Genomic DNA, 26,884 nt, shown 5'->3' with positions numbered 1-26,884 from the left:
CCTGGGGTCTGGGTGACGCGGTCCCTTAAGCACAGGGTCTTGAGATCAAGCCCCGCCTTGGGCTTCACGCTCGGTGGGGCGTCATGCTTGGGCTTCTCTTCCTTCCCTTGGCCCCTCTCTCTCAAATAAAAATAAATATGATCAAAAAATAAATAAAATAAAGGGAAATGATCTTTTTATTCTAAAGATTTTATTTATTTATTCATGAGAGACACAGAGGGAAATAATCTAATCTACTAAGTGTCCTTAAGTATGATCACCATTTATGTGAATATTAACACGTGTCAATCAATAATGTCAGCACAATTTTTAGTTTGTAGACGTTTAATCGTTTCTCAATTTTGTTTTATTTTTATGTTTTGAGGTCAAGTCAACCCTTTCTTTTTTCAGGTGTCAAAAATGCTCATGGGTTTTCAGGAAGCTCCTTGGTCCTGGGGATGTGCGGAAGCTGCCTAGAGGACTCAGGGAGCCTTCTGGAGGCTCAGCGGGCGGCCTCCGCAATAGAAAGGGACTGAGGCCCAGAACCTTCTCCTCCCTGTTCCAGACGCCGGGCTGAGGGGAGAAGTCCTCCTCAGAGAGGAGGAAAGGGTGAGGAGAAAAGCTGCTTCCAAGAGACATGGGTTTCCCGCCCGTCAGCTCTGGGGGACGGAACCTTCCAGAAGCAGCCAGAGGCAGTGTGAGCAAGCCTCCGCGCTGGTCACAAACTCCAGATCGGGGCCCCCGGTTTGGAAGAGTTGGGTGGCTTCTTGACCCGTTGGGTGTCTCCTGTGGAGGCTGTCTGAAATGGAGGCTCCCGGAGTTCAGTTCATGAGGCCCGAGCAGATCCTGGCCGCGGGCAACTTGGGAGCGAGGGGAGCCAGGGGACGGAATGGAGAGAAGCGTACCCCAGGCGACCGCAGAATGGGGGCCCCCTGAGGCGCCTCAGGTCTCATTAGGGAGGTCAGTCTCATAATAACCGTTTTTAGGCTTGCGGGGGGCAGGTCTCATTGACCCTGCTTTGCAGCTAGGGAAACTGAGGCTGAGCAGCGTAAGGTGGCGGCTCAAGCTGGCGGAGCTGGGCCTTGCTCGCCATCAGGATACAGGACAGGAAAGTGGGGACTTCAGTACTTTCATTATCGTCTTTAAATTAAGAAAGGCTGCTTTGGGGTGGCTCAGCCGCTGGGCGTGTGCCTTCGGCCCAGGCCGTGACCCCGGGGTCCCGGGATCGAGTCCCGCATCAGGTCCCCGCAGGGAGCCCGCTTCTCCTCGGCCTGTGTCTCTGCCTCTCTCTGCATCTCTCCTGAATAAATAAATAAAATCTTTAAAAAAAGAAAGAAAGAAAGAAAGAAATGCTTTGTTTTGTTAAGCTTAGCAAAGGAGTTAAACGCAGAGTGGCTTCATTTTTACTTTCATGCAACCAAACTCCCGGGAGACACGCGTCCTCCGCAAGTGTACCCGAGGGTCACTCCGAAGGTCACCCCGAAGGTCACTCCCGCAGGCCGGGGACCAACTGCTGCTCCCTTGCACGAGGCCGCGACTCGACCATCACGTCCTGGAGCCCTTCGAGCCAAACTGTTAGGGAATCCAGAGGAGTGATCGCAAAGGGCAGGAGGCTGGGGGGCAGGAGGCCAAGGACGTTCAACCCGAGACCCCGCCCGCGACGCTGTGGGGACCGTCGCAGGTGATCAAGGCCGCCTCAGGCCCACCCCGTGGATCCGGTGCCTGGCCTGCCCCGGGGGGCGGGGGAGGGACGCTGCACCCCCTGCTCGGGCCTCTCGGGCCGCGACGGTATCCAGGCCACCGGGCCCCAGGCACCTGTCGGCCCCTGCCACCTGGCGCACCTGCACTGGCCATCGCCACCCGCGCAGGTACCCCTCAGAACAGTAAGAGAACGCAAAATAAAGGATGAGACAAAACACGGATCATCTTTAAATAATTATTTTATTGCTTTTCACTTAGTCCTAAAAACGCCTTATTATTCACCCTGTCACACACCCACAAAGGCCTGTTTTGCTAATAATAATAAATAGGCTTTAGTTTGAAGACCTTGATTTAACGCTTCGTGACAAAGCAAGGCAAAGGTCTCTCTCCCTTTTTTTTTTTTTAAGATTTATTTATTTAGGGCAGCCCCAGGTCGTGACCCCAGTGTCCTGGGATCAAGTCCCACGTCGGGCTCCCTGCATGGAGCCTGCTTCTCCCTCTGCCTGTGTCTCTGCCTCTCTCTCTCTGGGTCTCATGAAAAAATACATGAAATCTTTAAAAATAAATAAATAAATAAATAATTCTCACTTGGTTTCTTATAATACTTTTATTGTTCTTTTTTTTCCGCATCTTTGTTCCATTTGAAATTTATTTCAGTGAGAGATATGACATAGGAACACAAATTTTTCTTTTTAGATGACACTTACTTGGCCTAACACTCGGTTTTGAATAATCTGTCCTTTCCCCCTTGAACATGAGGTGCCAACTTGATCATTTCCTAAATTCTGTATGTTTTTGGACTTCTTTCTGGATTTTTCTCTGCTGTTCCATTAATCTACCTATTCATGTGCCATTCGTTTTAATAATTATAGTTTATTATTTTAATGTCTGGTAGGATCAGTTCTGCTTTTACTCTCTTTTCCCAAAGTTTTTATGCTTCTTGCTTATTTTTCCACTAGAACTTCAAAGTTGGTTTAAGATCTAAAGCCTAGAACAACAACAGCAAAAATCCTATTAGTGTTTTTATTAAATCCCTGTTCAACGCTGAGGTTAAAGAGAATTGCTGTCTTTATGCTCTGAGGCTTCCTGTTCAAGATCATGACGAGTCTTCCCATTAGCTCCACTGTTCTTTTGGGTCCCTCTGGAGTTTTTAGGGTTTTTGTTTTTTCATGTAGATATTCCTTATTTCCTGGAGAGGTTTATTTTTAATTATTCATCTTTTTTGTTGCCCTTTTATTTATTTTTATTATTTTTGTTGTTGCCCTTTTAAATTTATGTTTTTGGAATTCTTAAGTGTTCTGAGAATGCGTCTCAGGACTCTCCACATTTGGTCAAGGTGGAGGAACTGGACCCAGATACTCTCCAGTCTTAAATAATTAGGAAAGGACTTGCAATCCTAGAAAGAAGGTAAGAGAAATCAGTTCGGGATGGCCATATATGCCCCCAATGAGTCCTAGCGTCCCCTACAGCGTGGTGTGGCCGCATGCCGCAGTTGTGGTCAAAGAGAAGCAGACGCCTGCCCGCCATTCTCAGGCAAGCTTTGCTTTCCCGTAAGGAGGACTCTCCTTTCCTGTTTGCTTCCTTCTTCTTTGTTCCACGTGGCGGGTGAAACGGAGGCTGGAGTTGGTCTAGGGGCCTGGTCACTACAGAGAAAAGCGGTCTGGAGAGGCGCATCCCAAAGCCACCACAGCTCATGACTTCCGGCGAGAAAAATAACCCCTGTTCTGGGGAGGCTTCGGTTACACGTAGCTTAACCCAACCCCAGCTGGAAGGACACTTTATTTTTTTGTTTTTAAAGATTTTATTTATTTATTCATGAGAGACACAGAGAGAGAGAGAGAGGCAGAGGCCCAGGCAGATGGAGAAGCAGGCTCCATGCAGGGAGGCAACGTGGGCCTCAATCCCGGGACCCCGGGGTCACGGCCTGGGCTGAAGGTAGATGCTCAACCGCTGAGCCCCCCCCCCCCCAGGCACCCCTGGAAGGACACTTGAAGCGAAAGGGTGAAGGAGACTTGGGGACACTGGGATTAGGGCTTGTGGAGAAAGCCCGGGAGCCGGGCCTTCGTAGACGGCGAGCCCTCCAGGGGGGCACTTGCTGGGGAAGTCTCGCCATCGCTCTGCTGCCCTCCAAGCCGCGGAAAAATACCCTTTTAGGAACTTCGTGGAAATGTGTGAGGCCCACAGCTGCTCCCCAGCAGCGCCCCGGGAGGAGCCGGGCGGACCGAGGGCCCCGGGCCTGGCAGGCGGCCCAGCGGGCCCAGCAGCGCGTCTGTCTGGTTGGGCCCAGCGCTGTTTGGGGGCAACTGATGCCTCATCGAAGTTATGCCAAGAAAGCATGTCTGGCTTCGGATTGTTCAGCTCTGTCCGTGCACCCGACTACCCTGGGCAGGACGGTCCACCTCGGGCGCAGGGCAGCCGCGTGGAGGCTGGCGGGGATCGCAGCCCGTGGGGACGTGGCTTGTGCACACGCAGGGGCTGGTGGGGGCCTGCGGGGCACTTGCGAGCCCCGGGCTGGCGGGAGGCCCAGGGCTGCCCACAGGCCTCGGCGTCCCCAAGGAGGGCCCCTCTCTGTGGCCCCCCAGCCCGGAGGCTGCCTGCTGTGTAGACGGAGCCCAAGCCACAGGGACATCCCAAAACGATGGACTGGAACATTCTAAGCTCTGCAAGGGGAGAGCGTTAGGGCAGGACGAGGGGCCTAGTCTGGGGCCTAGTCTGGTCCAGCCACAGCATCTCCCGGGCAGGGCAGCAAGGCCGTCTGCGCGTCGTGTGGGGCACCCTGGTGCCCAGGCCCCTCGGAGGCACGACCCACGGTGAGCGCACATCGTCCCCGAGCTGCTCAATGAGTCAGTTCCACGAACTGGTCACGCACACGGGAGATTGCTGAGTGGGCCGGGAGCTGCTTCTGCGCTGCACTCCCGCCTGCCTGCCTGCCGAGCACACACTGATTGGTTGATTGATTGATTTTTATTATTTTTTTAAAGATTTTATTTATTCATGAAAGACACAGAGAGAGAGAGGGGCAGAGACCCAGGTAGAGGGAGAAGCAGGCTCCGTGCAGGGAGCCCGACGCGGGACTCGATCCCGGGACCTGAGCCAAAGGCAGATGCTCAAGGCTGAGCCACCCAGGGGCCCTATTTTTAACTCTTTGAGGCCCCTCCATGCTGTTTTCCAGAGTGGCAGCACCAAGTTTGCACGTGTACCAACCGTGTGGCATACGTTTTTAAGTTTTGAAAATTCTGGGAACTTAATCATATAGGTCATGTGTATCACAGTCCTGACAAGGAGGCACTCCCGGAGCCTCTGTCCTTCCTCTTTTTTTTTTTTTTTTTTTTTTTTTTCTGGCTGAACAGCCTATCCCTTTAGGACCTCATCTTCAGGAAACACCCGACTCCCCAGCCTATTTTCCAGGGCCTCGACTGCCCCTGGATTCCTTGAGGTACCAGTGGCACACCCAATGGACACGGCCAAACCCAAACTCCTAAACCTCCTCCCTAAGCTTGTCCTCCTGTGTTTCCTGCAAACCTCCAAGTTCTGAGGCTCCCCTTTCTCCCCTCTCCCACACCTAGCATCCCACGGGTCTGTTGCTTGGACGGCCTTTGACCCCTTGCATTTGATGGAATCCCGGGTGTCCTAACGGTGAATCCTCTCGGTGCCTCCCTGTCCTCTCGTCTTTATAAGGGGCTGCCAATAACAAACGGTCGTCGTGGGAGTTACGGGAGTCGGTAAGGCGTGATGCCTGTTGCTGCACAGCAATCTCAGGACCTCGAGATGAAAGTGCCCCTGATTATCTCTCACTGTTGCGGTGGTTCTGGAATGGGCCTTGCTCTGCCCAGCGGTTCTGGGGTGGGTCTCCCTAAAGGCTGAGCACCGCTGATGCTCCCCGGGCGTCTGTCTCCCTGGTTTCCCTGCATGGTGGCCTCAAGGCAGCCAGACTTCTTATAGGGTGGCCGAGATGCCCAGAGCCAGCGGCCCAGGACAGGCCCGGGGTGTGTAACTGAGCTCCCAAGTCCTGCTCTACTTGTGCAGAGGAGCAATCACGAAACCCTATGTGGGTTTAAGAGAAGGAGGTATAAACTCTATGCGTGGAGGCCGTGAAAATCTCGCGGGCTTGGGGCACCCGGGTGGCTCAGCGGTTGAGCATCTGCCTTCAGGTCAGGGCATGACCCCGGAGTCCCGGGATCGAGTCCCGCATCAAGATCCCTGCGGGGAGCCTGCTTCTCCCTCTGCCTGGGTCTCTGCCTCTCTCTCTCTCTCTGTCTTTCATGAAGAAATAAATAAAAAAGGAAAAAAAGAAAAGCAAAACCTATGGGCTTTTTTAAAAACATCATAATAAGTGACCATAAAAATGTTTTGTGCCATTTGGATGATCCAGTGTGTCTCCCATGGCCCAGTAATTAAAAGACTTCCTCAGGGAAATCCCTGGCTGAGTCCTGTCTTCAGCCCGGGGCCTGATCCTGGAGACACGGGATTGAGTGTGTCTCTCATGAATAAATAAATCTTTTTTAAAAAGCACACACACACTAGAAAAAAGATTCACAACACCTATCACCAAAGAAGGTGAACTTCTCCAATATATAAAGTATTCCTACAAATCAGTAAAAAGGACAAAGGAAACAGACAATTCAACAGAAAAGAAAATACAAATGATCATTAAAAAGATGCTTAACCCTATTCACAGTTGAGAGAAAGGCAATTTTTCACCCATTGATTTGCAGAGATCAAAAACTTCGGTGACAGCCTGCATCGGGGAGTCTAAGGAAACACTTTCCACTGCCAGGGCGACGTCTGGGGTGGGCAGCTGGAAACCCCACTCGCAAATGCAGACTTTTCATCCAGCAATGTCACTTCCAGGAATTTGCCCTACAGACGTTGATTCACACATTTACAAAATGATTTCTGTAAAAGGTTATTCATCTCAATATTGTGATAGTAGAGGACTGGAAACAACCCAAATGCCCACCAGCAGAGGGAAATCTAAGTTACGATCAACTTAAAGGAATTCCATGAGGCCTAAGAGAGAAATGATGCTTACGTGTCCTAAGATGCCCTCATCCTCAGGTATTTTGTTGCTATTCCCAGAAACCACAAATCTGTGATCATGACTCTGTGGTGGAAGAACCAGAGCTGAGCGGAGTGGGGAGGAGACTTCATCGTTACTCATCTGTACATGGCCCAAACATTGAACCATGTGAATATACTTCCTATACAAAAGTCTAATTTCTAAAAAGCCCTATTGTCATATTTTACAGATAAACAGAGCTCTCAAAGGATTGAGGAGCCAAGAGAAGAAATGAAATGAAATGCCTTTGTATACTCTGTAATTTCTAAGGAATGAAGAACAATATGAAAATCCACCTTTTGTTTTAGTACTAAAAGAACGCTCCAAGACTTCAAGAAAAATATACAAAATCTTCCGTAACTATTTAAAAGTATAAATATCTAATAGCATTAGAGCACAAAACTCAATTTTAAGTGAGAAATTTCACAGGACTCAAATGTCTGAAAAATACGGAAATGACAGATTACGGGAATCAAACTGTTGGTACATGCAAATTAAAGGAATCCAATAATCCAAAAAATAAGACTTGAAAACATTCATTTTAAAAACATCTAGTTACGTACGTGAGTGCAGTGCGCAGCCGTAGGGGAGAACCATCCTAACTGCTTCAGGAAATTAGATTTCTGAGCTTGACCTAATCAACTTGTAATTAGTCTCTGTCTCCTCGGGATTTTCACCCTGGCAGGTCTCCAATCCATGTTCTCCCGCCAGCGTCCCAGCGAAGACGTTCTCTAGGCTCGGACGCTGCCGTGTGGCCACCAGGCCTCCATTCCCCGCGCCCTTCGTAGCGCCACTGGAATTTCTAGCATAAACCCGATGGTCCCAGTCACCTCCTTGCTTCAACACTCTCATTAGTTACCCAAAGCTCAAAGGCTTTCACGTGGCTACTCTTTTCTCCCTTCTCTTCAAAATTCCTTTTCCCCCAAATGTGGAAATTGCCTATTTGATCTTTTTTATTCTTATTTTTTAAGCCATTGACTGGTCTTGGGCTGGGCATCTGACTTTAGCCAGGCCAAAAATAGGCCACCCCAGATATTTTAACTTGGGATTGACAATCAGTTCACCTCTCTGAACGTCGGCAGCATACAGAAGTTCAGACGCAGGCAGTGGCCACATTTTCTGCCATCTGAACCAGAAAAGGGGAGAGAAATCCAGTTGTAAGAGAGAAAGAATGAGGATGTGCAGAGAAGCTTAAGCCCAGAGTTAGGAAACTGGGTACCCAGGTCCAGCTGCATCCTTGTCCCGGAGTCCAATAGGATGAGTCAGACTCCTCCCGATAAATCCTCCCCAAATGGGAGCCACACCACACCCTAGGTTGACAGCCTCATTTCCTGTTGTTCTGACCAGCTCTTCATTGCCCTGCACTCGCTACCCTGCATCAAAGTCAAAACATGGCTCCATGCTGTGTGCTCGCTGTCCTAAGCATGATTACATTTACCATACTATATTGTAGAGTTCCCAGGTGTTTACACAGTATTTTGCAAGTTCTTCAAGGACATCGTCTCAATCATTTATGTCGCTCACTGCCCAACACAACTGGAAAACACATAGCAGATACTTGACAACCGTTGGACAAATCAGGTTATTCCGATCAATTAACCCTTGCCACAAAGGCTCCAGCAAATTTGCCCTCAGAAGACCTGACCAACTTATTATCTTAATAGCTGATACGAAAGCAGTCTTTCATGAATAATATGATCTTGTGTTTGAGCAGGAGAGTAACTGACATGTGAAATAAATGCACTGGGTAAAGCAGTATCGACTTCAGAGGCCCAAGCGCCAACCCACACTTTCCTAAAGGGCCTGAATCAGTAAAGCTGAATGTAGAAATTACAATCTTACACCTACAACAGAATTCCTTCTTTTTTGTCATACAATTTATAATTATTCATTTAGTTTTGCCTTTTCTACGTCTGGAGATGTCAACAACTCTTAGAGTATTCGTTGGCCCTGAAGTACTCTTCAACAAGCGGATTACTTAGCCATACAAATGAAAAAAAATCTACCCTTATCAGCTAATTTTAGTATTTAGGGCTTTTTTTCTGAAAAATTCTTTAACCCTAAATGTGTTTCCAAATAGATTTGTTTGTTTCTAATGTATTATATATACTTTACCTGGAAGCCAGAGGGGAAAAGAGATTTTTTTGTTTTGCTCTGTAATCATCCTAATAATCAAACAAAGGGAATGAAATACAATTTCTTTATGGCAAAGCTGGTTTATTGAACTTCGTAAGGGAAATGTTACAGTGACACTATTCCACAACGAAATTATTTAACTTCAGATTTCATGAAGAAATATATTAGCAATATACTGTCAATAAAGCATCATCATTAATAGCTAACTACATATAGATTCTGGATTAACTTCCTTCAGTTGTTCTCAAATTAAGACTTTTCCAAAACATATCTGATGTTTTCAATTAAATGTCACAGCTAAAATAAATTCACACAGGAGTTACAAAACGTGTGACTTGTGCTTTAAAAATTTACAATTATTTGTTTGAAAGCCACCATTCTGTTAAGTGATTTCTCAACAATGAAGTGTTTTATAAATATTTTGGAAAATATCTAAAACCTCTATCCCCATTCAACTGATAAGTATGCTCTTTTAAAAAATAAAAACATATGTAGAAAAAATTAAGAGAGTAAATCATTACAAATGAGATACAAATATTTTAAAATTAATAAATATTAAAGTGAAAAAATAAGTTCTTTTACAGAACTGTAAAGGATACCTGTATTAAGTTCTTACAAAAAGAAATAAAGTTAAATTATTTTTTTAGTCATTATTAACAGCACTTAAAAACATAAATGCACTGGGAAAGTTTGTAAACTTTCTTCCCACACTTTAGAAAATGTTTTAAAAGCAATAAACAGATTCCTTTCTTTAAAAAACTGTTACACTCACCACAGTTAGCACAGTTGTCATTGTTTTTTACTATAAAAATAGTTACAAATCAAAAATTTAAATTAAAACCATTTTAGCATAAGAAAAATGGATTTATCTTCCTAAACACAGATAAAGCCAACTTGTTTTTCCTTAAGCTCTAATATTTAAAACTGAATAATTATTTCTCTGTTAGTTCATTTAATAGCATTATCTTGTTTTTATAATTATTCAGTTAGAATCACCATAATGATTAAATAAAAATCTTAAACTAGATTACATATTTGATTTCCCACATTCTGAAAATATTGTAAGTATAATCATCTTTTGGCTTAATTACCTCTAAAATTATCAAGGACAGCAATCTATCAGAATTAGTCAATGTGTGCACTTCAGTTAAGGTTCATGGCTTACATTCCATTCGTGTAATAGCTTTGTATGCAAGCTTACTATTTTCTATGTGCAAAGTCTTAAAATCAAAATAAACGTTTTTTGGGGTAGGAAACTTCTTGTACTATTCTTTACATCACTAAGAGAGACAACGTATTTCTCAATATCTTATTTATTTTTCATACCAAGGAGGAATAGCTTGTTGGGACCACAAAATTTAAAGATCTTAAAAACTGGTATGCTGCAACACGATACTATTACAGAAATATATGTAGACTCCTAGCAATCAGAGGTGTGCCTTCAGAGCTACAATCCAAATGGAAGTTGATTTGTTAACTCAACCTTCAGTCATTGAGTTGACTGACCGTGGCGGGGAGAGCAAGAGATACTACGCCAGACACACAGCTTGAGATTACAGAAGCTATTGAAAAGGTCTCCTTTTGTAGCCAGGAATCACATTTATCTATTTTCCCCCCAAATTACAACTCCTCCAATGCTTTCAATTTGTTTTTTACTAAAGATACCAAAATAAAATATAAAGCACCTTATTATGTCACTTCATTTAAAGTCAGACTTATTTTGGCATATTTTAATAGAATTTAGTAAGAAAACAATTTTTTTCTAAAAATAACAATGACTTCTGTAGATATGATTGATAAATCAATTAGAAATATCAAGCATGTGGAATCACTGGAAGTCATTCTTTATACACTGAGAACCAGAAAACATTCTATGCCTTCTCCTCCCACTGGACTAAAATCGTCTTGGCTCTAACATGTACCCATAATAATGCAATTAAATACATCAATAATACAAAGAACTTTAGGGAGAGGCAAATACCAGTTTTGTCCTATTGAGAATGCTTCCCATTCAAAGGACATACCTAGTAGGTATGTCCTATACCCTTTTATTTTTTTCTATCCCTGGAACACAGGAATGAACAGTGATTTACTCCTAAAATACCATCATGCTCTGATTTGAAGCCTCCTTCACTGGGCTCTCAACGGGAAGATGTTCTGATTCATCCTACCTTTGCTTCATTTTCAACCTCACGTGAAAACCAACTTTTGCCCTGTGTTGTCATGATGACAAACTTAATTAAGTAGATACAAAATACAAAAATTAGCATGACAATGATAAACAGTATAATGTCAGGATGATCCATTATATTTGAGATTAAATCTTATGACTTATCACTGTCATACTTCAAAAGTATTTCTCTAGTCAAAATTAGATAGTATAATAAAGACTGTTACTTAGCACCAGCATGTCATTGCAGGCTTTGGTTCAGGCTTCAGAATAATTCCATTATCAGGGGGTTGACTAAGCATTAATGGTTTGTGGCTCTTAAGTTTATGAGCCAAGGTCATAAATATAGCTTCCACATGGTCATTATCATTGGGGTTTTTCGCAGAGGTTTCAAACAAAGGCATACTGTGTGTGTCAGCAAATTTTTGTGCCAAGTCTGTAGGTACTTGAATGGCACTTCTCAAGTCACATTTATTTCCAACGAGAATCCGTGGTATGTCACTGGCTAGCAAATGCTGTTTGCATTCTTCTATCCAAGATGGCAGGCTATGAAAACTAGCCATGTTGGTCATATCGTACACGAAGACAACAGCATGTACATTTCTGTAATAGTGCTGTACCATGCTCTTTCTAAATCGTTCTTGTCCTGCTGTGTCCCACAACTGGATCTGAAAATGGAAAAAAAAAAAAAGAGAAAACTGAAAATTTCATTCCAATTATACTTATGAAATTTTTTATCAACTCTGCATGGTATTTAGTAATTCTTAAATTACACTTTGATCCTTCTATAGTGCCTTTTCCATGTAATTTGTGGGACCCAAACTTCATGATACTAGTTACTTCATAATTAATGCAAGTGTCAGAACAAATATTTCAATTCAGCACTTAAATTTTAGTAAGTCAAATTTGTTTGGGTGAAATTATACCTCAAAAACAGATTTTAGGGCAGCCCAGGTGGCTCAGCAGTTTAGCACCTCCAGGGATGGAGTCCCATGTCATCAGGCTCCCTGCACGGAGCCTGCTTCTCCCTCTGCCTATGTCTCTGCCTCTCTCTCTGTCTCTCATGAATAAATAAATAAAATCTTTAAAATCTAAACAAAACAAAAGAAAAAAACACCTGACCTTTTTTTTAATATTTTAAAATCAGTGTTTTTTTTTTAAGATTTTACTTATTTATTTATTAATGAGAGACAGGGAGAGGCAAAGACACAGGCAGAGTGAGAGCCCAATGTGGGACCCGATCCCGGGACTCTGGGATCACCCCTGAGCAGAAGGCAGACAGACACTCAACTGCTGAGCCACCCAGGCGTTCCTGAATGTCAGGTTTTAACAAACATATTAAGCATATAATTCCTGTAAATCTGGTTACTATATGCCCTTCTCCACCTTCCAATAGACTAACTTAAAATAGTAGACTTAGGACAGATGCTATGAGTCATTAGGTTTATTAGTCCTCAAACCAATATATATAGACCTTCTATGAAATCCCCCTTGAAAATCTTAAAAGGCTAGAGAATCATTTATTTAACCTAAACATGTCTACCAACAAGACTAGTTCAGTATCTCCTAGTTGAAATACAGGGGGCGGGGTGGGGAGGATTGAGGAAAATAATATCTAAAGCTAAATGTAAGTTATGTGTCATGATTCTCTGAATTACCCTTTTGTTTACTTCCTAAAAAAGTTAACTGATGGGGGTGGAAAAGACTAGAGGTAGATCTGATTAGATACCTTTTGATAAAAGACTTGTACTATTTACAAGGAAGCCTCAACTGGTAATTTTTCAGAGTGACACAGAGTAGAAAGAAATGTAGCTGGCCCACAAAGTAGGATATAAGATACAGAGTGCTCAGAATATGGCAGCACATGGTTAAGTCCTCAATGAAGATGTAATAAATGAATAAATACATTTTTAAAAATGTGATTAGAGATGAAAATATTGATCACAAATCTCTTCCATGGTACCTTAATTAAAAAAAAAAATGTTTTAAAGTAATCTCTACACCCAGTGTGGGGATTGCACTCACAACCCCAAGATCAAGAGTTGCGTGCTCTTCTACCTTGGATTTTATCAGCTCTGAGCGGTTTTTTTGGTAGTTCCTTTTAAGACCAAGTTTCTCCATTTTCTTAACATTCTCCCTTTCTTTCTAATTAACATAAACCAAATTTTGCTCCAGGTGGAAATATAAAATACTATACAAACCTGATCTTTCAGGCTCCCCTGGAACTAAGGGAGGCCAAATGACATGGTTCTAGCCAATAATTTGCAGACAGTCTTCAGGGGGTTTTCCAGGAAAACTATGGATATGTGATTTTTAAAAGAGAGAATATTTGGCACGCGCCTTTTGCACCTCTCTCACTGCACCCTTTCTGCCTGGAATGGGATATAATGACTGGGAGTTCAGCAACTATCTGCAGAGCATGAAGAAGAAAGCGACACAGAATAGCAGAAGTCTACATAAACCTTGAATCTTGCTGCCTCGGGTCTCCTTAGAACATGAGAAAAATAACAGCTTACCCTGGTTAAAATCATTATAGTTGAATTTTTCTTAGATGCGCTGAATGGCATCCTAAAATTACTTACCGTGCATACTGTTTAAACCTTTACCCCTTACACTCATATGTACTCACTAAATCACAAGGTTTTGCCTCAATGCCTTCCTAGAAACCATGTCACAAAATAAATTATCATAAAATGCCCACCATGTGATGTAGGCAACATAAATGGCAGACAGGCTGTAAAGACTCCGTATCAAATAAATCAGAGGTAGAAGCAAACAGTTGTCAGCAAAGCAAACTAAGTACTAACATCTAAGACTATCTAAATCAACAAGTATTTACTCAATGCCTACTACGTGCCAGAGATGACCGTTACACCTCTAGGCCTTAGCTTCTTCCACAGTGAAAGTAAAATTTAGTTTCAGACCCTCTAAAATAAGCACTCATAGACTAGCTGCAATGAGTGTGCAAAGAGCTACTGAAGTGCTTAAAATACTTAAAAAATACAACTTTCCTTTAAAAACATAAAACTTTCCTACCCCAACTAACAGATTAAGAATACTCAACATACAATTAAAAATGCTTCTGTAGATATCAAAGCATACTACATAAAGCTACAATAATCACACCGTGTGCTACTGGAATAAGATCAGATGTATAGATCAACAGAACAAAACTCACAGTCCAGAAATAACCCCATATATCTATGGCAAATTGATTTTCAACAAGAGTACTAACACAATTCAGTAAGGGAAAGAATAGTTCTTTTAACAAATGGTTCTGGGACAACATACAAAAAATAAGGTTGGACCTCCTACCTCACACCATATATAGAAACTTATTCAAAATGGACAACAAATCTAAACTTAAGAGCTAAAACTATAAAATTCTTAGAAGAAAACATAGGGATAAGTATTTGTGACCACACTGGGTTAGACAATGGTTTCTAAGATATGATATTTAAAACACAAGTAATCGGGGGATCCCTGGGTGGCTGAGCAGTTTAGTGCCTGCCTTTGGCTCAGGGCGTGATCCTGGAGTCCCGGGATCGAGTCCCGTGTCGGGCTCCCTGCATGGAGCCTGCTTCTCCTCTGTCTGTGTCTCTGCTTCTCTCTGTGTCTCTCATGAATAAATAAATCTTAAAAAAAAAAAATACACGGGGATCCCTGGGTGGCTCAGTGGTTTGGTGCCTGCCTTTGGTCCAGGGTGTGATCCTAGAGTCCCAGGATCGAGTCCCACATCGGGCTCCTTGCATGGAGCCTGCTTCTCCCTCTGCCTGTGTCTCTGCCTCTCTCTCTGTGTCTCTCTCATGAATAAATAAATAAAATCTTAAAAAAATAAAACACAAGCAATCAAAGAAAAAATAGACAAATTGGACTTCATCAAAATTAAAAATGTGTGTTTCAAAGAATATTATCAAGAAAGTGAAAAGACGACTCACAGAATAGGAGAAAATACCTGCAAATAATATCTGGTAGGGGTATACCATCCAGAATATTTAAGACCTCTTACAACTCAATAATAAAAGGACATATGAACCAATTAAAAAATTGGCAAAGAATCTGAATAGACATTTCTCCACAGAAAATATACAAATAGTCAATAAGCACGTGGAAAGAGGCTCAACATCATTAGCCATCAAGGAAATGCAAATCAAAAACAAACCAAATACCACTTTATACTCACACTAGCAAGGCCTAAATTTAAAAAAAAAATGGATGGACGATAAGAAGGGTTGGTGGAGAAAATCTGGAACCCTCATACATTGCTGGTGGGGATGCAAGATAGTACAGCCACTTCAGAAAACAAGTTTGGCAGTTCCTCAAAAAGTTAATCAGACTATGACTTCCCACAAAAAGGAATAAAGTACAGATACGTGCTACCACAAAGATGAACCTCCAAAATGCACGGCATGAAAGAGGCCAGACACACATTCTATGGTTCCATTTACATAAAGTATCCAAAACAGAGAAATCTATAGAGATGGAACACGGATCTGCTGGTTGCCAGGGCTGGGGAATGGGGAGAAACTGTTTCACGGGTGAGAGGTTTCACTTTGGAGTGATGGAAGTATTTTGAAACTAGATAAAGGCGCGGTTATACAACATTATGAATACTAAATGGAATTGTTTACTTCAAAATAATTTTATGGGATCCCTGGGTGGCTCAGTGGTTAAGCGTTTCCTTTCGGCCCAGGTCATGATCCTGCAGTCCTGGGATCGAGTCCCCCATTGGGCTCCGTGCATGGAGCCTGCTTCTCCCTCTGCCTGTGTCTCTGCCTCTCTCCGTCTCTCATGAATAAATAAATCTTTAAAAAAAAAATAAAACAAAATAATTTTGTGTTAATTGAATTTCACTTCATAAATTATTTTTAAAAACATAAAATGGATTTGCTGTATGACCCAGTAATTCCACTCCCAGGTATGTACCTGAGAGAACTGAAAAGACATATTCACACAAAAACTGGTACACAAATGTTCCTAGCAGGAGTATTCGTAATAGCTAAAAGGTAGAAACGACCCAACTATCCATCAACTGATGAAGGAATAAGCAAAATGTATGTCCATATAATGGAGTAAGATTCAGCCATAAAAAGGAATGAAGTACTGATACATGCTACAACATGGATGAATCTAGAAAATATTATCTTTTTTTTTTAATTTTTTTTATTTATTTTATGATAGTCACACACACACACAGAGAGAGAGAGAGAGGCAGAGACATAGGCAAAGGGAGAAGCAGGGTTCCTTGGAAAATATTATCTTAAGTGACAGAAGCCAGACACCATAGGCCACATATTGTTAAGATTCCATGTGTTAAAAAAAAAAAAAAGAAAGATTCCATGTGTGTATGAAATACCCAGTATAGGCAAATCCAAAGACTGAAAGTAGACTGGTGAGTGCCAGGGTTGAGGGAAGGGGAGTAATGGGGAGTGACTGTTAAAGTGGGTATGGGGTTTCTTACTGGAGTTCTGGAATCAGATAATGATGACAGTGAATATACTAAACCTTGCAAATATACTAAAAACCAATAAATTGTATATTTTAAAAGAGTATATCTGATGGCCTGTGAATTATATCTCAGTTGTTTAGAGTGACAAAACAAAACAAAACAAAATAAAAAAAAAACCACTCCAAACTGTATCTTTAACATTTAGAAAGATATTTGGGAAATATTTTAGATGACCTATATAAAAGCTAGCCAAAGAAACTGGAGCTGATCTCTTCTCTTTTCTCTTTTAATAACATTCCTCTATAGCTCAGGTATTCATTCAAAAACCATTTCATCAATGAAAAATGATTTATGATGTTTTAAGCAAATAATATTTATAAGTTAAAAATAGATAAATGAGGATCCCTGGGTGGCGCAGCGGTTTGGTGCCTGCCTTTGGCCCAGGGCGCGATCCTGGAGACCCGGGATCGAATCCCACGTCGGGCTCCTGGTGCATGGAGCCTGCTTCTCCCTCTGCCTGTGCCTCTGCCTCTCTCTCTCTCTGTGTGACTATCATGAATAAATAAAAATTTAAAAAAAAATAGATAAATGAAAAGTACCCAAGGAAATAATACGAAAACATTAATCACGGTTGTCTTTAAGGTAATTTCTCTGCTTATTTTTACTTTTCTGTTTTCTGTAACAAGTAACCACTTCTTCTATAAAAACAAACTAAACTTAAAAAAATAATAATTACACAGAATTTAGACCGGCCTCAAAGAGCTGCAAAAGTCCTCCATAAAAGTGGTGATGATGAGACTGCTTATCCCTAAGAAAACTGTTGGTTTGTTTTAGGATGAGACGGACTCAACAATACTTGGCTTTCCATCAGTCCTGTTCAGAACTATGCATTCTACTATATCAAGACTTCCCGGAAACAAGAGGTATGAAATAGTAACTCTTCACAGTTTACCAAAAACCTAGACAAGTAAATACTAAGTTAATGAGGCATTCACAAAGGATTATTTAAGAAGCTTCAGGTGCCTGAGTGGCTCAGTCGGTTAGTGTTTGCCTTCAGCTCAGGTTCTGGGATCAAGTCCTGCACGGGGCTCCCCATTCAGGGGCGAGTGTGTTTCTCCCTCTCCCTCTGCCCCTGCTCTGTTGCTCGCTCACTCACTCTCTCAAATAAATAAAATCATTAAAAAGTAAAGAAAAAGAAACTTCAAAAATTCACTCAGAGAATTGCTGAAAGAACGATCAGCAAGGGCACACCTACGTGCCATCTGCAGCCTTCAGGCCTGCATGGGACACCGATGAGAAGGCAAGGGGGTTAGGGAAGGAGCAGAGAGACTCAGCAAAGAAAGGACAAGACAAGTGATAAAAACAGCACCAGTCTTAAAAGACAAGAGAAAATTCTGACCAAAAGAGAGACAGATAGGGAGATACTAAGGGGACAACGGTACCCCGTGATAGCATAGAAAAGTCCTGAAGTTAGCTTTAAGTAGAATGATACATAGTGTTTAAAAAAGGGGAATAACACTTTGGAACCTAAGGAAGTGACATGCCTTTGTTTGGTTAAATGAGGAAGTATTTGCAGAGCAATTTTTCCCAATTTAATAATGTTTAGTGGAAAATGGTTAATGCATGCTCCCATAGATATTACCCCCATTTTAAACATTATAAGGACAACATAAAATATACCTCAATATTATCTCACAAATCTCTACTTTAAATTCCAATATGAAGTCCCAACAAAAACAGCAACCTAGTTATTTGCTAAATCCCAACAGTAGATTCTTATTGTTGGTATAATAAGCTCTTTTAGTAGATTTATTAAAAAAAATATTTTATTTATTTATTCATGAGAGACACAGAGAGAGAGGCAGAGACATAGGCAGAGGGAGAAGCAGGCCCCATGCAGGGAGCCCGATGTGGGACTCGATCCCGGGACTCCAGGATCACACCCTGGGCCAAAGGCAAAGGCTAAACCACTGAGCCACCCAGGGATCCCTTTTCTCTTCTTTTTAAAACATTTTATTTATTCATGAGACACAGAGAGAGAGAGAGAGAGAGAGAGAGGCAGAGACACGGGCAGAGGGAGAAGCAGGCTCCCTGCAGAGAGCCCGACGGGGGACTTGATCCCAGGTCTCCAGGATCAGGCCCTGGGCTGAAGATGGCGCGCAACTGCGGACCTACCTGGGCTGCCCTTTTAGTAGTTTTATTACCAAAATGAGGAAGTGATCTGGCCAAACTAAATACTATTTTTGCTTGACTCAAAATGATAAATGTATTAACCCAAATGATCTTCCTTCTTTGACCACCTATCAAATTTCCATTAGTTTCTCTTATCACCTCAATTCTGGATGTCCAGAGGAGCCTACCAGTGGATCTCTGTTTCCATACATTCCATATGGATCCCCCGAGTACTACATAGTTTAGAAACTGAGCTAGATACTCAAAGAAGTCTATGGCATTACTAGACATGGATCCTGCTCTGACTAAGGCTGAATAGGATGATAAAAGAGATAGAGACACCTACATAATACAGTGAGGAAAGAGATCATGTAAAAGCTCAGGTAAGGTGCTAAAGGGAGTCCACAGAAGGAAGAAACAGGATGGAGAAGGAGGGATGGGGCAGCCCGGGTGGCTCAGCAGGTGAGTGTCACCTTCAGCCCAGGGTGTGATCCGGGAGACCGGGATCGGGATCGGAGTCCCACCTCAGGCCCCCTACATGGAGCCTGCTTCTCCCTCTGCCTGTGTCTCTGCCTCTCTCTCTCTCTGTGTCTCTCATGAATAAATAAATAAATAAAATCTTTAAAAAAAAAAGAGAGAGAGAGAGAGAAGGAGGGATTAAATATTTTTGATAGATGCACTGAGTTTAATAAGGAAGAATGACATGTGGTGAAATATGAGCAGAGGGGATATTCCAGGCCCAGTGGGGCATGCAAGGGAAACCACAGGGATCAGCAAATAAGCAGCTGGACTATAGGTACTTGAAGGAAATTAATGGGAAAAAAAAAGTTTGAAAAGTGGTCTGGAGCAAGATGAAGGAAGTCCTACATTCATTTTAAAAGTTGGAATTTTGGGAATCCCTGGGTGGCTCAGTGGTTTAGCACCTGCCTTGGGCCCAGGGCGTGATGCTGGAGTCCCGGGATCGAGTCCCACATCGGGTTCCCTTCATGGAGCTTGCTTCTCCCTCTGCCTGTGTCTCTGCCTCTCTCTCTGTCTCTCATGAATAAGTAAATAAAATCATAAATAAATAAATAAATAAATGTATGTATGTATGTATGTATGTATGTTGGAATTTTACAATAGAACGGAGAACTACCCAGGGCATCTGAGGCAGGGCACAGAGATCTCCCTAAAGCACAACACTAATCTGGCATTTGGGCAACAATGTATCAAAAAAGGTCACTGCCAACTGGGGATGAGAGAGGAGTTGGGTTGCTGTAACAGTTCATAGGGAGGTAAAAAAGACCTGAAGATTCTGAAGAAAGGATGGATGAGAGAATCATGCACGTAGGGAACCAACTGGATGTAGGGATAAAAGAGAGGGATGAGGCCTTGAGGATAAAGAGGACACCACCATGCCAACCTAGGTGACGGTGAAGTGGGGAGAAACAGGAGAAGCAGATGTGCCAGGGAAGATGAACTCACTTTAGACATTCAAGGCAAAGGAGGGATTATCCAAATAGCCATGTCTAGAAGACAGTGGGAAATGCAGAGTGACTTGAGGAGGGGGGTGGGCTAAACAAAGATTTGGAAGTTACCTTCATGGATTGACAACTGTCATCAAGAGACTACCAAAGGAGAGATTGTAGACAGAAAACCAGGTCAAGGGGCAGTCTGAATCTCACTCTAGATTCATTCTCAATCGCTACCATATTTATCTTCCTAAAACACTTGGGCTTTTTACCATGCATACAAAATGAAACCTAGACTCTCTAGCTTTGTTTTTCAAACTCTTCACAAATGTTGCTACCAACACCTTCACTTTCTTCCCGCTTGCTACCTTTCCACAGGAACCTCTGATCCTGCTGGAGCATCCTGCTGATGGTCCTCTTCAGAAAAGCCCTCCGTCTATGAAACCTCGCCTAGCACTCCAAACACATGATTCCTCCACCCACATCCAAACAGTAACCTGGCACTCATTCAGTGCCTGGTTTTGCTGGTCATCTTTTTTAGGTATATAAACCTTACCCCAATCCAGGACAGCAATTCATCTATGTACTCTATCAGGTCAGCAAACTTTTTCTGTAAAGTGTAAGAATAGTGAATATCTTAAGACTTTGTGGGCCTACCAGTCTTGGTCACAACTACTCAACTCCCATTGCAGAACAAACAAGCACAGAATGTAAAGTCACGGGGCATGACTGTGTTTCAAAACTTCATTTATAAACGCTAAAATCTGAATTTCACATAACTTTCACCTGTCATGAAATCATATTCTTATGATTTTCCCAAACCATTTAAAAAAGTGAAAGTCATTTTTAGCTTGCAGGCCATTAAAAAAAAAAAAAAACTGGCAGCAGGCCATGATTGGCCCTCAAGCATAGTTTGCCACCCCCTATGATGTTATCAAAATTCTTTGTGACTGACAAAAAATGTCATCTTTCCTGCAACTACTCCTTAAATATTTGTTTTACCAATGTGGGGACAGGTCCTGATTACGTTCCTTTAGTTAATATTAACATCTTGTATTTAACATGGCAAAATACCTCTATGATTGATAAGCAAGCCATCCCAATGTTCAAATAGAAACTGCTGGCCCCTGATGAGAAGACAGATTAAATGCAACATGAGGCTGTCATCATGCTGTTGGTGTCTGCCATTGTCATATGCTTGTATAAAAGGAATACAGCGAGTTATCCTGAGGATACACATACAAAGAAGGAGCATAAGGATTAGGGTTGAGAGTCTTAATTTAAAAATCAAATGTGTTTTTATTTAAAGAATCCAGTCTATAATTTTATTCAACTTCCAAAACTCTGCAAATAAGATTTTCCTTTTTCATCCATATATATATGGTACTTAGAACAGACGAACAAATCTAGACTTCATTACATTTTGTAAAACGTTTTCACTGATTCTGAAAGGGCAGTGCCCTAAGACATGCTCTCTGAAAAACTTCCAGCCCACAATTAAAAGCATTTAACATATGGCTCCTGGGTGGCTCGGTCCGTTGTGTCCAACTCTTGATTTTGTCTCAGGTCGTGATCTTGGGGTACTGGGATCGAGCCCCAAGTTGCACTCCCTGCTCAGCAGGGAGTCTACTTGAGATTCTCTCCCTCTGCCCAACCCCCACCACGTGTGCACATGTGCGTGCATTCTCTCTAAAATAAATAAATAAATCTTAAAAAAAAAAAATTGGAAAGCCCAGGTGGCTCAGTCAGTTAAGCCACTGTCTTTGGCTCAGGTCATGATCCCAGGGCCCTGGCATTGGTCATACTGGGCTCCCTCTGCCCCCTACTCATGCTCTCTCTCACTCTCTCTCTCAAATAAATAAATGTAATCTTAAAAAAAAACTTAACACATTATCTCAGCTTTACCAAACAAATAATATTTTTTTTTGGTCTAGAATGTCATTTTATTCATAAAGTAACATAAAACTTTCCAGTCTTCACTTTAAGATTAAAAATGAAGACATGTCATTTCAGATAAGGCTAAAAATTTTCCAGAAAGAAAATATGTATGAATGTTGCAGCAGCACTTAAGATGTATCACAGGTTAACAAAGAAAAAGCAGAAGTAGCACATGAAATAAACTTCTATATTCACTTCAGTTTTTTAAAGACACTAGAAAATAGTTTGCTTTTTAAAAAAGATTTTATTTATTTGAGAGAGAGAGAGAAAGAGCATGAGTGGGGGAGGGGGCCGAGGGAGAAGCAGATTCCCCACTGAGCAGGGAGCCTGCCTGGAGATGGGGGCGGGGGGAGCAATCCCAGGACCTGGAGATCATGACCTGAACCAAAGGCAGCCCCTTAACTGAGCCACCCAGCACCCCTAAAAATAGTTTGTTTTTTTTTTAAGATGTTATTTATTTATTCATGAGAGACACAGAGAGAGAGACAGAGACAGGCAGAGGGAGAAGTAGGCTCCATGCAGGGAGCCTGACGTGGGCCTTGATCCCAGAATCCCGGAATCACGACCTGAGCCAAAGGCCAACACTCAACCACTGAGCCACCCACATGCCCCAGTTTTTTTTTTTTTTTAATCTCAAAAATATTTCTGTAAGAGTCTTTTCAACCACAATAAAATCTTTCAAGTCTTAAAAGCTGGAGGTACAAGTCAATGGCTAAGCCTTAAGAAGAAAAAAAACTCAGCATCCAGGTCTCCATCAACCAAACAGGTTAAGCTAAAGCTCAAGAGGAATAATCCCAGAAAAAAATATTTTCTCCTTACTCCTCTCAACCAGAATAAACTCTATGCTTCCAGATTGATCATATTTATGGTTCTGGTTTACTTATCACTGCCAACACTTACCCCAGTAGTTAAGTATTCAACTTAGATACTGGACATGTTTTATATTTTTTCAATGAAAATATCTCATTGGGGATCCCTGGATGGCTCAGCGGTTCAGCGCCTGCTTCGGCCCAGGGCATGGTCCTGGAGTCCCGGGATCGAGTCCCACGTCAGGGCTCCCTGCATGGAGCCTGCTTCTCCCTCCGCCTGTGTCTCTGCCCCTCGCTCTCTCTCTCTCTGTTTCTCATGAATAAATAAAATATTTTTTAAAAATCTCATAAATTTGCAACTCCTCCCGTTTCATTTCCCCCTACTTACATCTTTAAAATCATGCTTTTAGGGGAGTTTCTCTCATCCTCAGTTGTCTAAACCCTACTGTGCCTCTACTTCACACTCTGGGTGCACAGGCACAGAAATGATGGTGCCAAAGACAAAAAAGGATGTTAATCCACCAAGGAAGAAGAATCTTCTTAAGATCACCAATTATGAACCAGGTGTTTCATGTATGTTGGTGTGTAATCCTCTCATCTAATCTCATCTCATCCTATATGGTGTTATCCCAATTTTTCAGGAAAGAAAGTAGCCTCTGAAAGATTAAAGAGCCTGCCTAAGGACCAGAGTAACCAAACACCCCAGTTCACCTACGACTGAGGGGTTCCTGGGACGTGGGACTTCCGGGTTTAAAACTGAGACAGTCTTGGGCAAAACTGGTCACCCACCTAGGGACACATTGCCCATATCCTCACCCTTCCATCGGTTCAGATTCAAGCTAAATCTGCTGGACTCCGGAGCTCACGCCCTTCCTCCTGGGTCTCCTGCCTTCCCCACACTCATTTCCTTCTCAAACCCCAGAAGCCTCATTATGTGCTTCACACCCTCAGGATTCTGGGCCTCCCCTAATTCTAATGAAAAAGATTCCGGAAAAAAAAAAAAAAAAGATTCCGTTCTCTTCTTATTCTGTCTTTTCTGTTGTAATATACACAGATGTTTCTTAACTCCCTGATACAGTGTTCCCAAAGCACCACCACACTGGCAGCCTGGATGGAATAATAAAAAATTAAAACCTAAAAGGCACAAGGGCCTGTAGAACTAGATGAACATCCTAATATAAAGCAAAAAAGTAGGGGCGCCTGAAGGGCTCAGTGGTTGAGCACCTGCCTTTGGCTCAGGTCGATCCCGGGATCGAGTCCCACGTCGGGCTCCCTGCATGGAGCTTGCTTCTCCCTCTGCCTCTCTGTCTCTCTCTCTCTCTGAGTCTCTCATGAATAAATAAATAAAATCTTAAAAACAAACAAAAAAAAAAACAAAACAAAACATGGAGGACGCCCGGGTGGCTCAGCGGCTGAGCACCTGCCTTCAGCCCGGGGCCTGGTCCTGGAGACCCGGGATCGAGTCCCACGTCGGGCTCCCGGTGCATGGAGCCTGCTTCTCCGTCCGCCTGTGTCTCTCAAGAATAAATACATAAAATCTCTAAAACCCACAAAGCAGACAGTAAACGGTAAAGGAGGCGTTTCCTGGGGCCTGTGTGTCCCGGGGACGTGGAGTCAGCCGGGGCCGCGGGCCAGCGGGGTCCGGAGTGAAGGGGCGCGTCTGAGGTTCACACGGGCGGAGCTGCCGGCCCGTCACCCTCCTCGCTCCCGCCCTCGGAGCTCTGGCCTGGCCTGGGGCCTGGGGCCTCCTGCCTCCTCCTCCAGGACGCGAGCCCCCAGGGAAGAATCAGGGACCGGGAGGCGGTGGCTAAGAAGACGCTTTCTGGAGAAGCGAGCGGGAACCACGACGGATACAGCGGTTCCGCCCGAAGACAGATTTTTCTGGACACCTCCGTGTCCTACAGAAACGTGAACACCTGCGCGCAAGGGCGCACCCAACTGCTTCCTCGAAGGCGCCGGCGTCTCTTACACGTTTCCCGCCTGAGGACCTCCAGGCTCCTCCTCCGGCCTTGGTTCGCGGCCTCCCGACGGCGGAGACGCTGCCAGCGAGCGCGGCCCCGGCCACCGGCCACCGCGCCCGCAGCCGCCGCGCCCTTCGCAAGCCACGAGCGGCATTTAAGAAGTTAACAGGATCAACGTCGCCCGAGTAAACCGCGGGTGCGGAGAGTTTGCAGGGCTCGCCTTGCTCCGCCGCCCCGCGCAGATCCTTCCAATCTGCACCCGCAGCCTCCGCCTGGGCTTCAGGGAAGGGAACCCGGGCGAGGCGCCACCGCGGGCGGCCCCACACCCGCCCACCTTGATGCGCCCCCCGTGCGGCGGGGACCCGGACCCCGGGCGGGCCCCTCCGCCCACCTTGACCCGGACCCCGGGCATCACCCTCCACCCCCCTCACCTTGACCCGGCCCCCCCCGGCAGCCCCCCCGCCCCCCCACCTTGACCCGGCAGCCCCCCCACCCTGACTCGGCCCCCCCGGCAGCCTCCCCGCCCCCCCACCTTGACCCGGCCCCCCGGCAGCCCCCCCGCCCCCCCACCTTGACCCGGCCCCCCGGCAGCCCCCCCGCCCTCCCCACCTTGACCCGGCCGCCCCCCCCACCTTGACCCGGCCGCCCGCCCCACCTTGACCCGGCCGCCCGCCCCACCTTGACCCGGCAGCCCCCCCCCCACCTTGACCCGGCCCCCGGGCATCACCCCCCCCCCCGCCCCCGCTCACCTTGATGCGCTCCCCGTCGATCTCCACGGCTCGTTCTCGGAAATCCACCCCGATAGTAGCCTCCGTGCGGTCGGGGAAACGGCCGGCGCAGAAGCGGTAGGTCAGGCACGTCTTGCCCACGTTGGAGTCGCCGATCACGATGATCTTGAAGATGCGGGAGCGAGCCGGCGGCAGGAACCCCGCGGCCCCCGACACCGCGCCGCTGGACGACAAGCTCGCCTCCAGGGACGACTCCATCTCCGAGGCCGTTCCCCGGACCCGCCCCGACCCGAGGCGGCGGAGGAGCGGACACGCGCACACGCCCCGATGACGCCACCGCCAGGCGCGCGCCCTGCCCGCCCGCCCCGCTGCGCCACGGCGCCCGGGCCCCGCCCCCTCAGCGGCAGCGCGCCTGCGCACCGCACCACCCCGCCCCCTCAGCGGCAGCGCGCCTGCGCACCGCCCGGTCCCGCACCCCTCAGCGGCAGCGCGCCTGCGCACCGCACCACCCCGCCCCGCCCCGCGGGGGTGTGGCGCCCACTGGCCTCGCCGTGCTGCTCCTCGCGCCCGCACCCGGCCCCGCCGCCCGCCGTCCGCCGCCCGGGGCTGCCTGGAAGGGCACGGGCGCTGCTGGGGGCTGGACGGCGGGTGCACAGGGCCGACCCGGCCCCCAGGCTGGCCCGGCCTCGCCACGTCCACGGGTCCCGCCCCCGCCGGAGGAGGCCGCGCAGTCGCTCTGGGGGCGCGGAGGGGAGGAGGGACCGCCCGCAGTCTCTCGCGAGAGGGCCGAAGAGCGGGCGGGGGCGGGGCCGCTAGAGGCTCGGGGGCGGGGCTTAGGGCGGGGGCGGGGCCGCAGGAGGCTCGGGGGCGAGGCCTCAAGAGGCGGGGCGGGCTGCGGGGTTGCGCTCGGCCTCCGGGCCCCTGAACGGCGTCGGGACGCCGCAGGAGGCGAGCGTCGGGCCTGGCGGACCCGGGCAGTCCCCGGGCTCGGGCTCGGCCGGCGCTTGCTTGTCGGGGAGCAGGTGGGGGCTGGAGGCCGCCTCCCGCCTCGGCCACGGGAGGGACCCAGGTGCCCGGGGTCCGTCCGGCCACAGCCGCACGTGACACCTGGGCCACTTGGGGCCGTTGAACCAGGTGGTTACCGGGCGGCCTCCCTGCAGAAAATAAAACCCATCGTGCCCTGGTTACGCCTTGGCCGGGCGATGGGGTGGATATGACTGCGTCTCTTCTGTCTGAGCCCGTGTTGATGCTGCTGGTGAAGTCAAGGGCTAGGAAAGGAGAACGTGGCCGGCGTTTAAGTGAGGGGACCAGTGGGGCACTAACCGTTCAGG

The 26,884-nt window shown here is 45.5% G+C and overlaps 1 protein-coding gene across 1 annotated transcript; it reads right to left on the bottom strand.

Annotated features, from left to right (window-relative positions):
• Positions 1-10,590: 10,590 nt before the first annotated feature.
• On the bottom strand, positions 10,591-25,900 carry RAB33B (RAB33B, member RAS oncogene family). Its single transcript, XM_055317035.1, has 2 exons — positions 25,575-25,900; positions 10,591-11,713 (listed from the first exon to the last, which is right to left on the bottom strand). The coding sequence occupies exons 1-2, from the start codon at positions 25,809-25,811 to the stop codon at positions 11,273-11,275; spliced, it is 678 nt and encodes a 225-aa protein (XP_055173010.1). The 5' UTR covers positions 25,812-25,900; the 3' UTR covers positions 10,591-11,272.
• Positions 25,901-26,884: the final 984 nt, after the last annotated feature.

This window comes from Nyctereutes procyonoides, unplaced genomic scaffold (assembly GCF_905146905.1).
Source record: "Nyctereutes procyonoides isolate TBG_1078 unplaced genomic scaffold, NYPRO_anot_genome, whole genome shotgun sequence".
Taxonomy (NCBI): domain Eukaryota; kingdom Metazoa; phylum Chordata; class Mammalia; order Carnivora; family Canidae; genus Nyctereutes; species Nyctereutes procyonoides.
The sequence above is the reverse complement of the archived record's forward strand: the minus strand, read 5'-3'. Positions and strand labels throughout refer to the sequence as shown.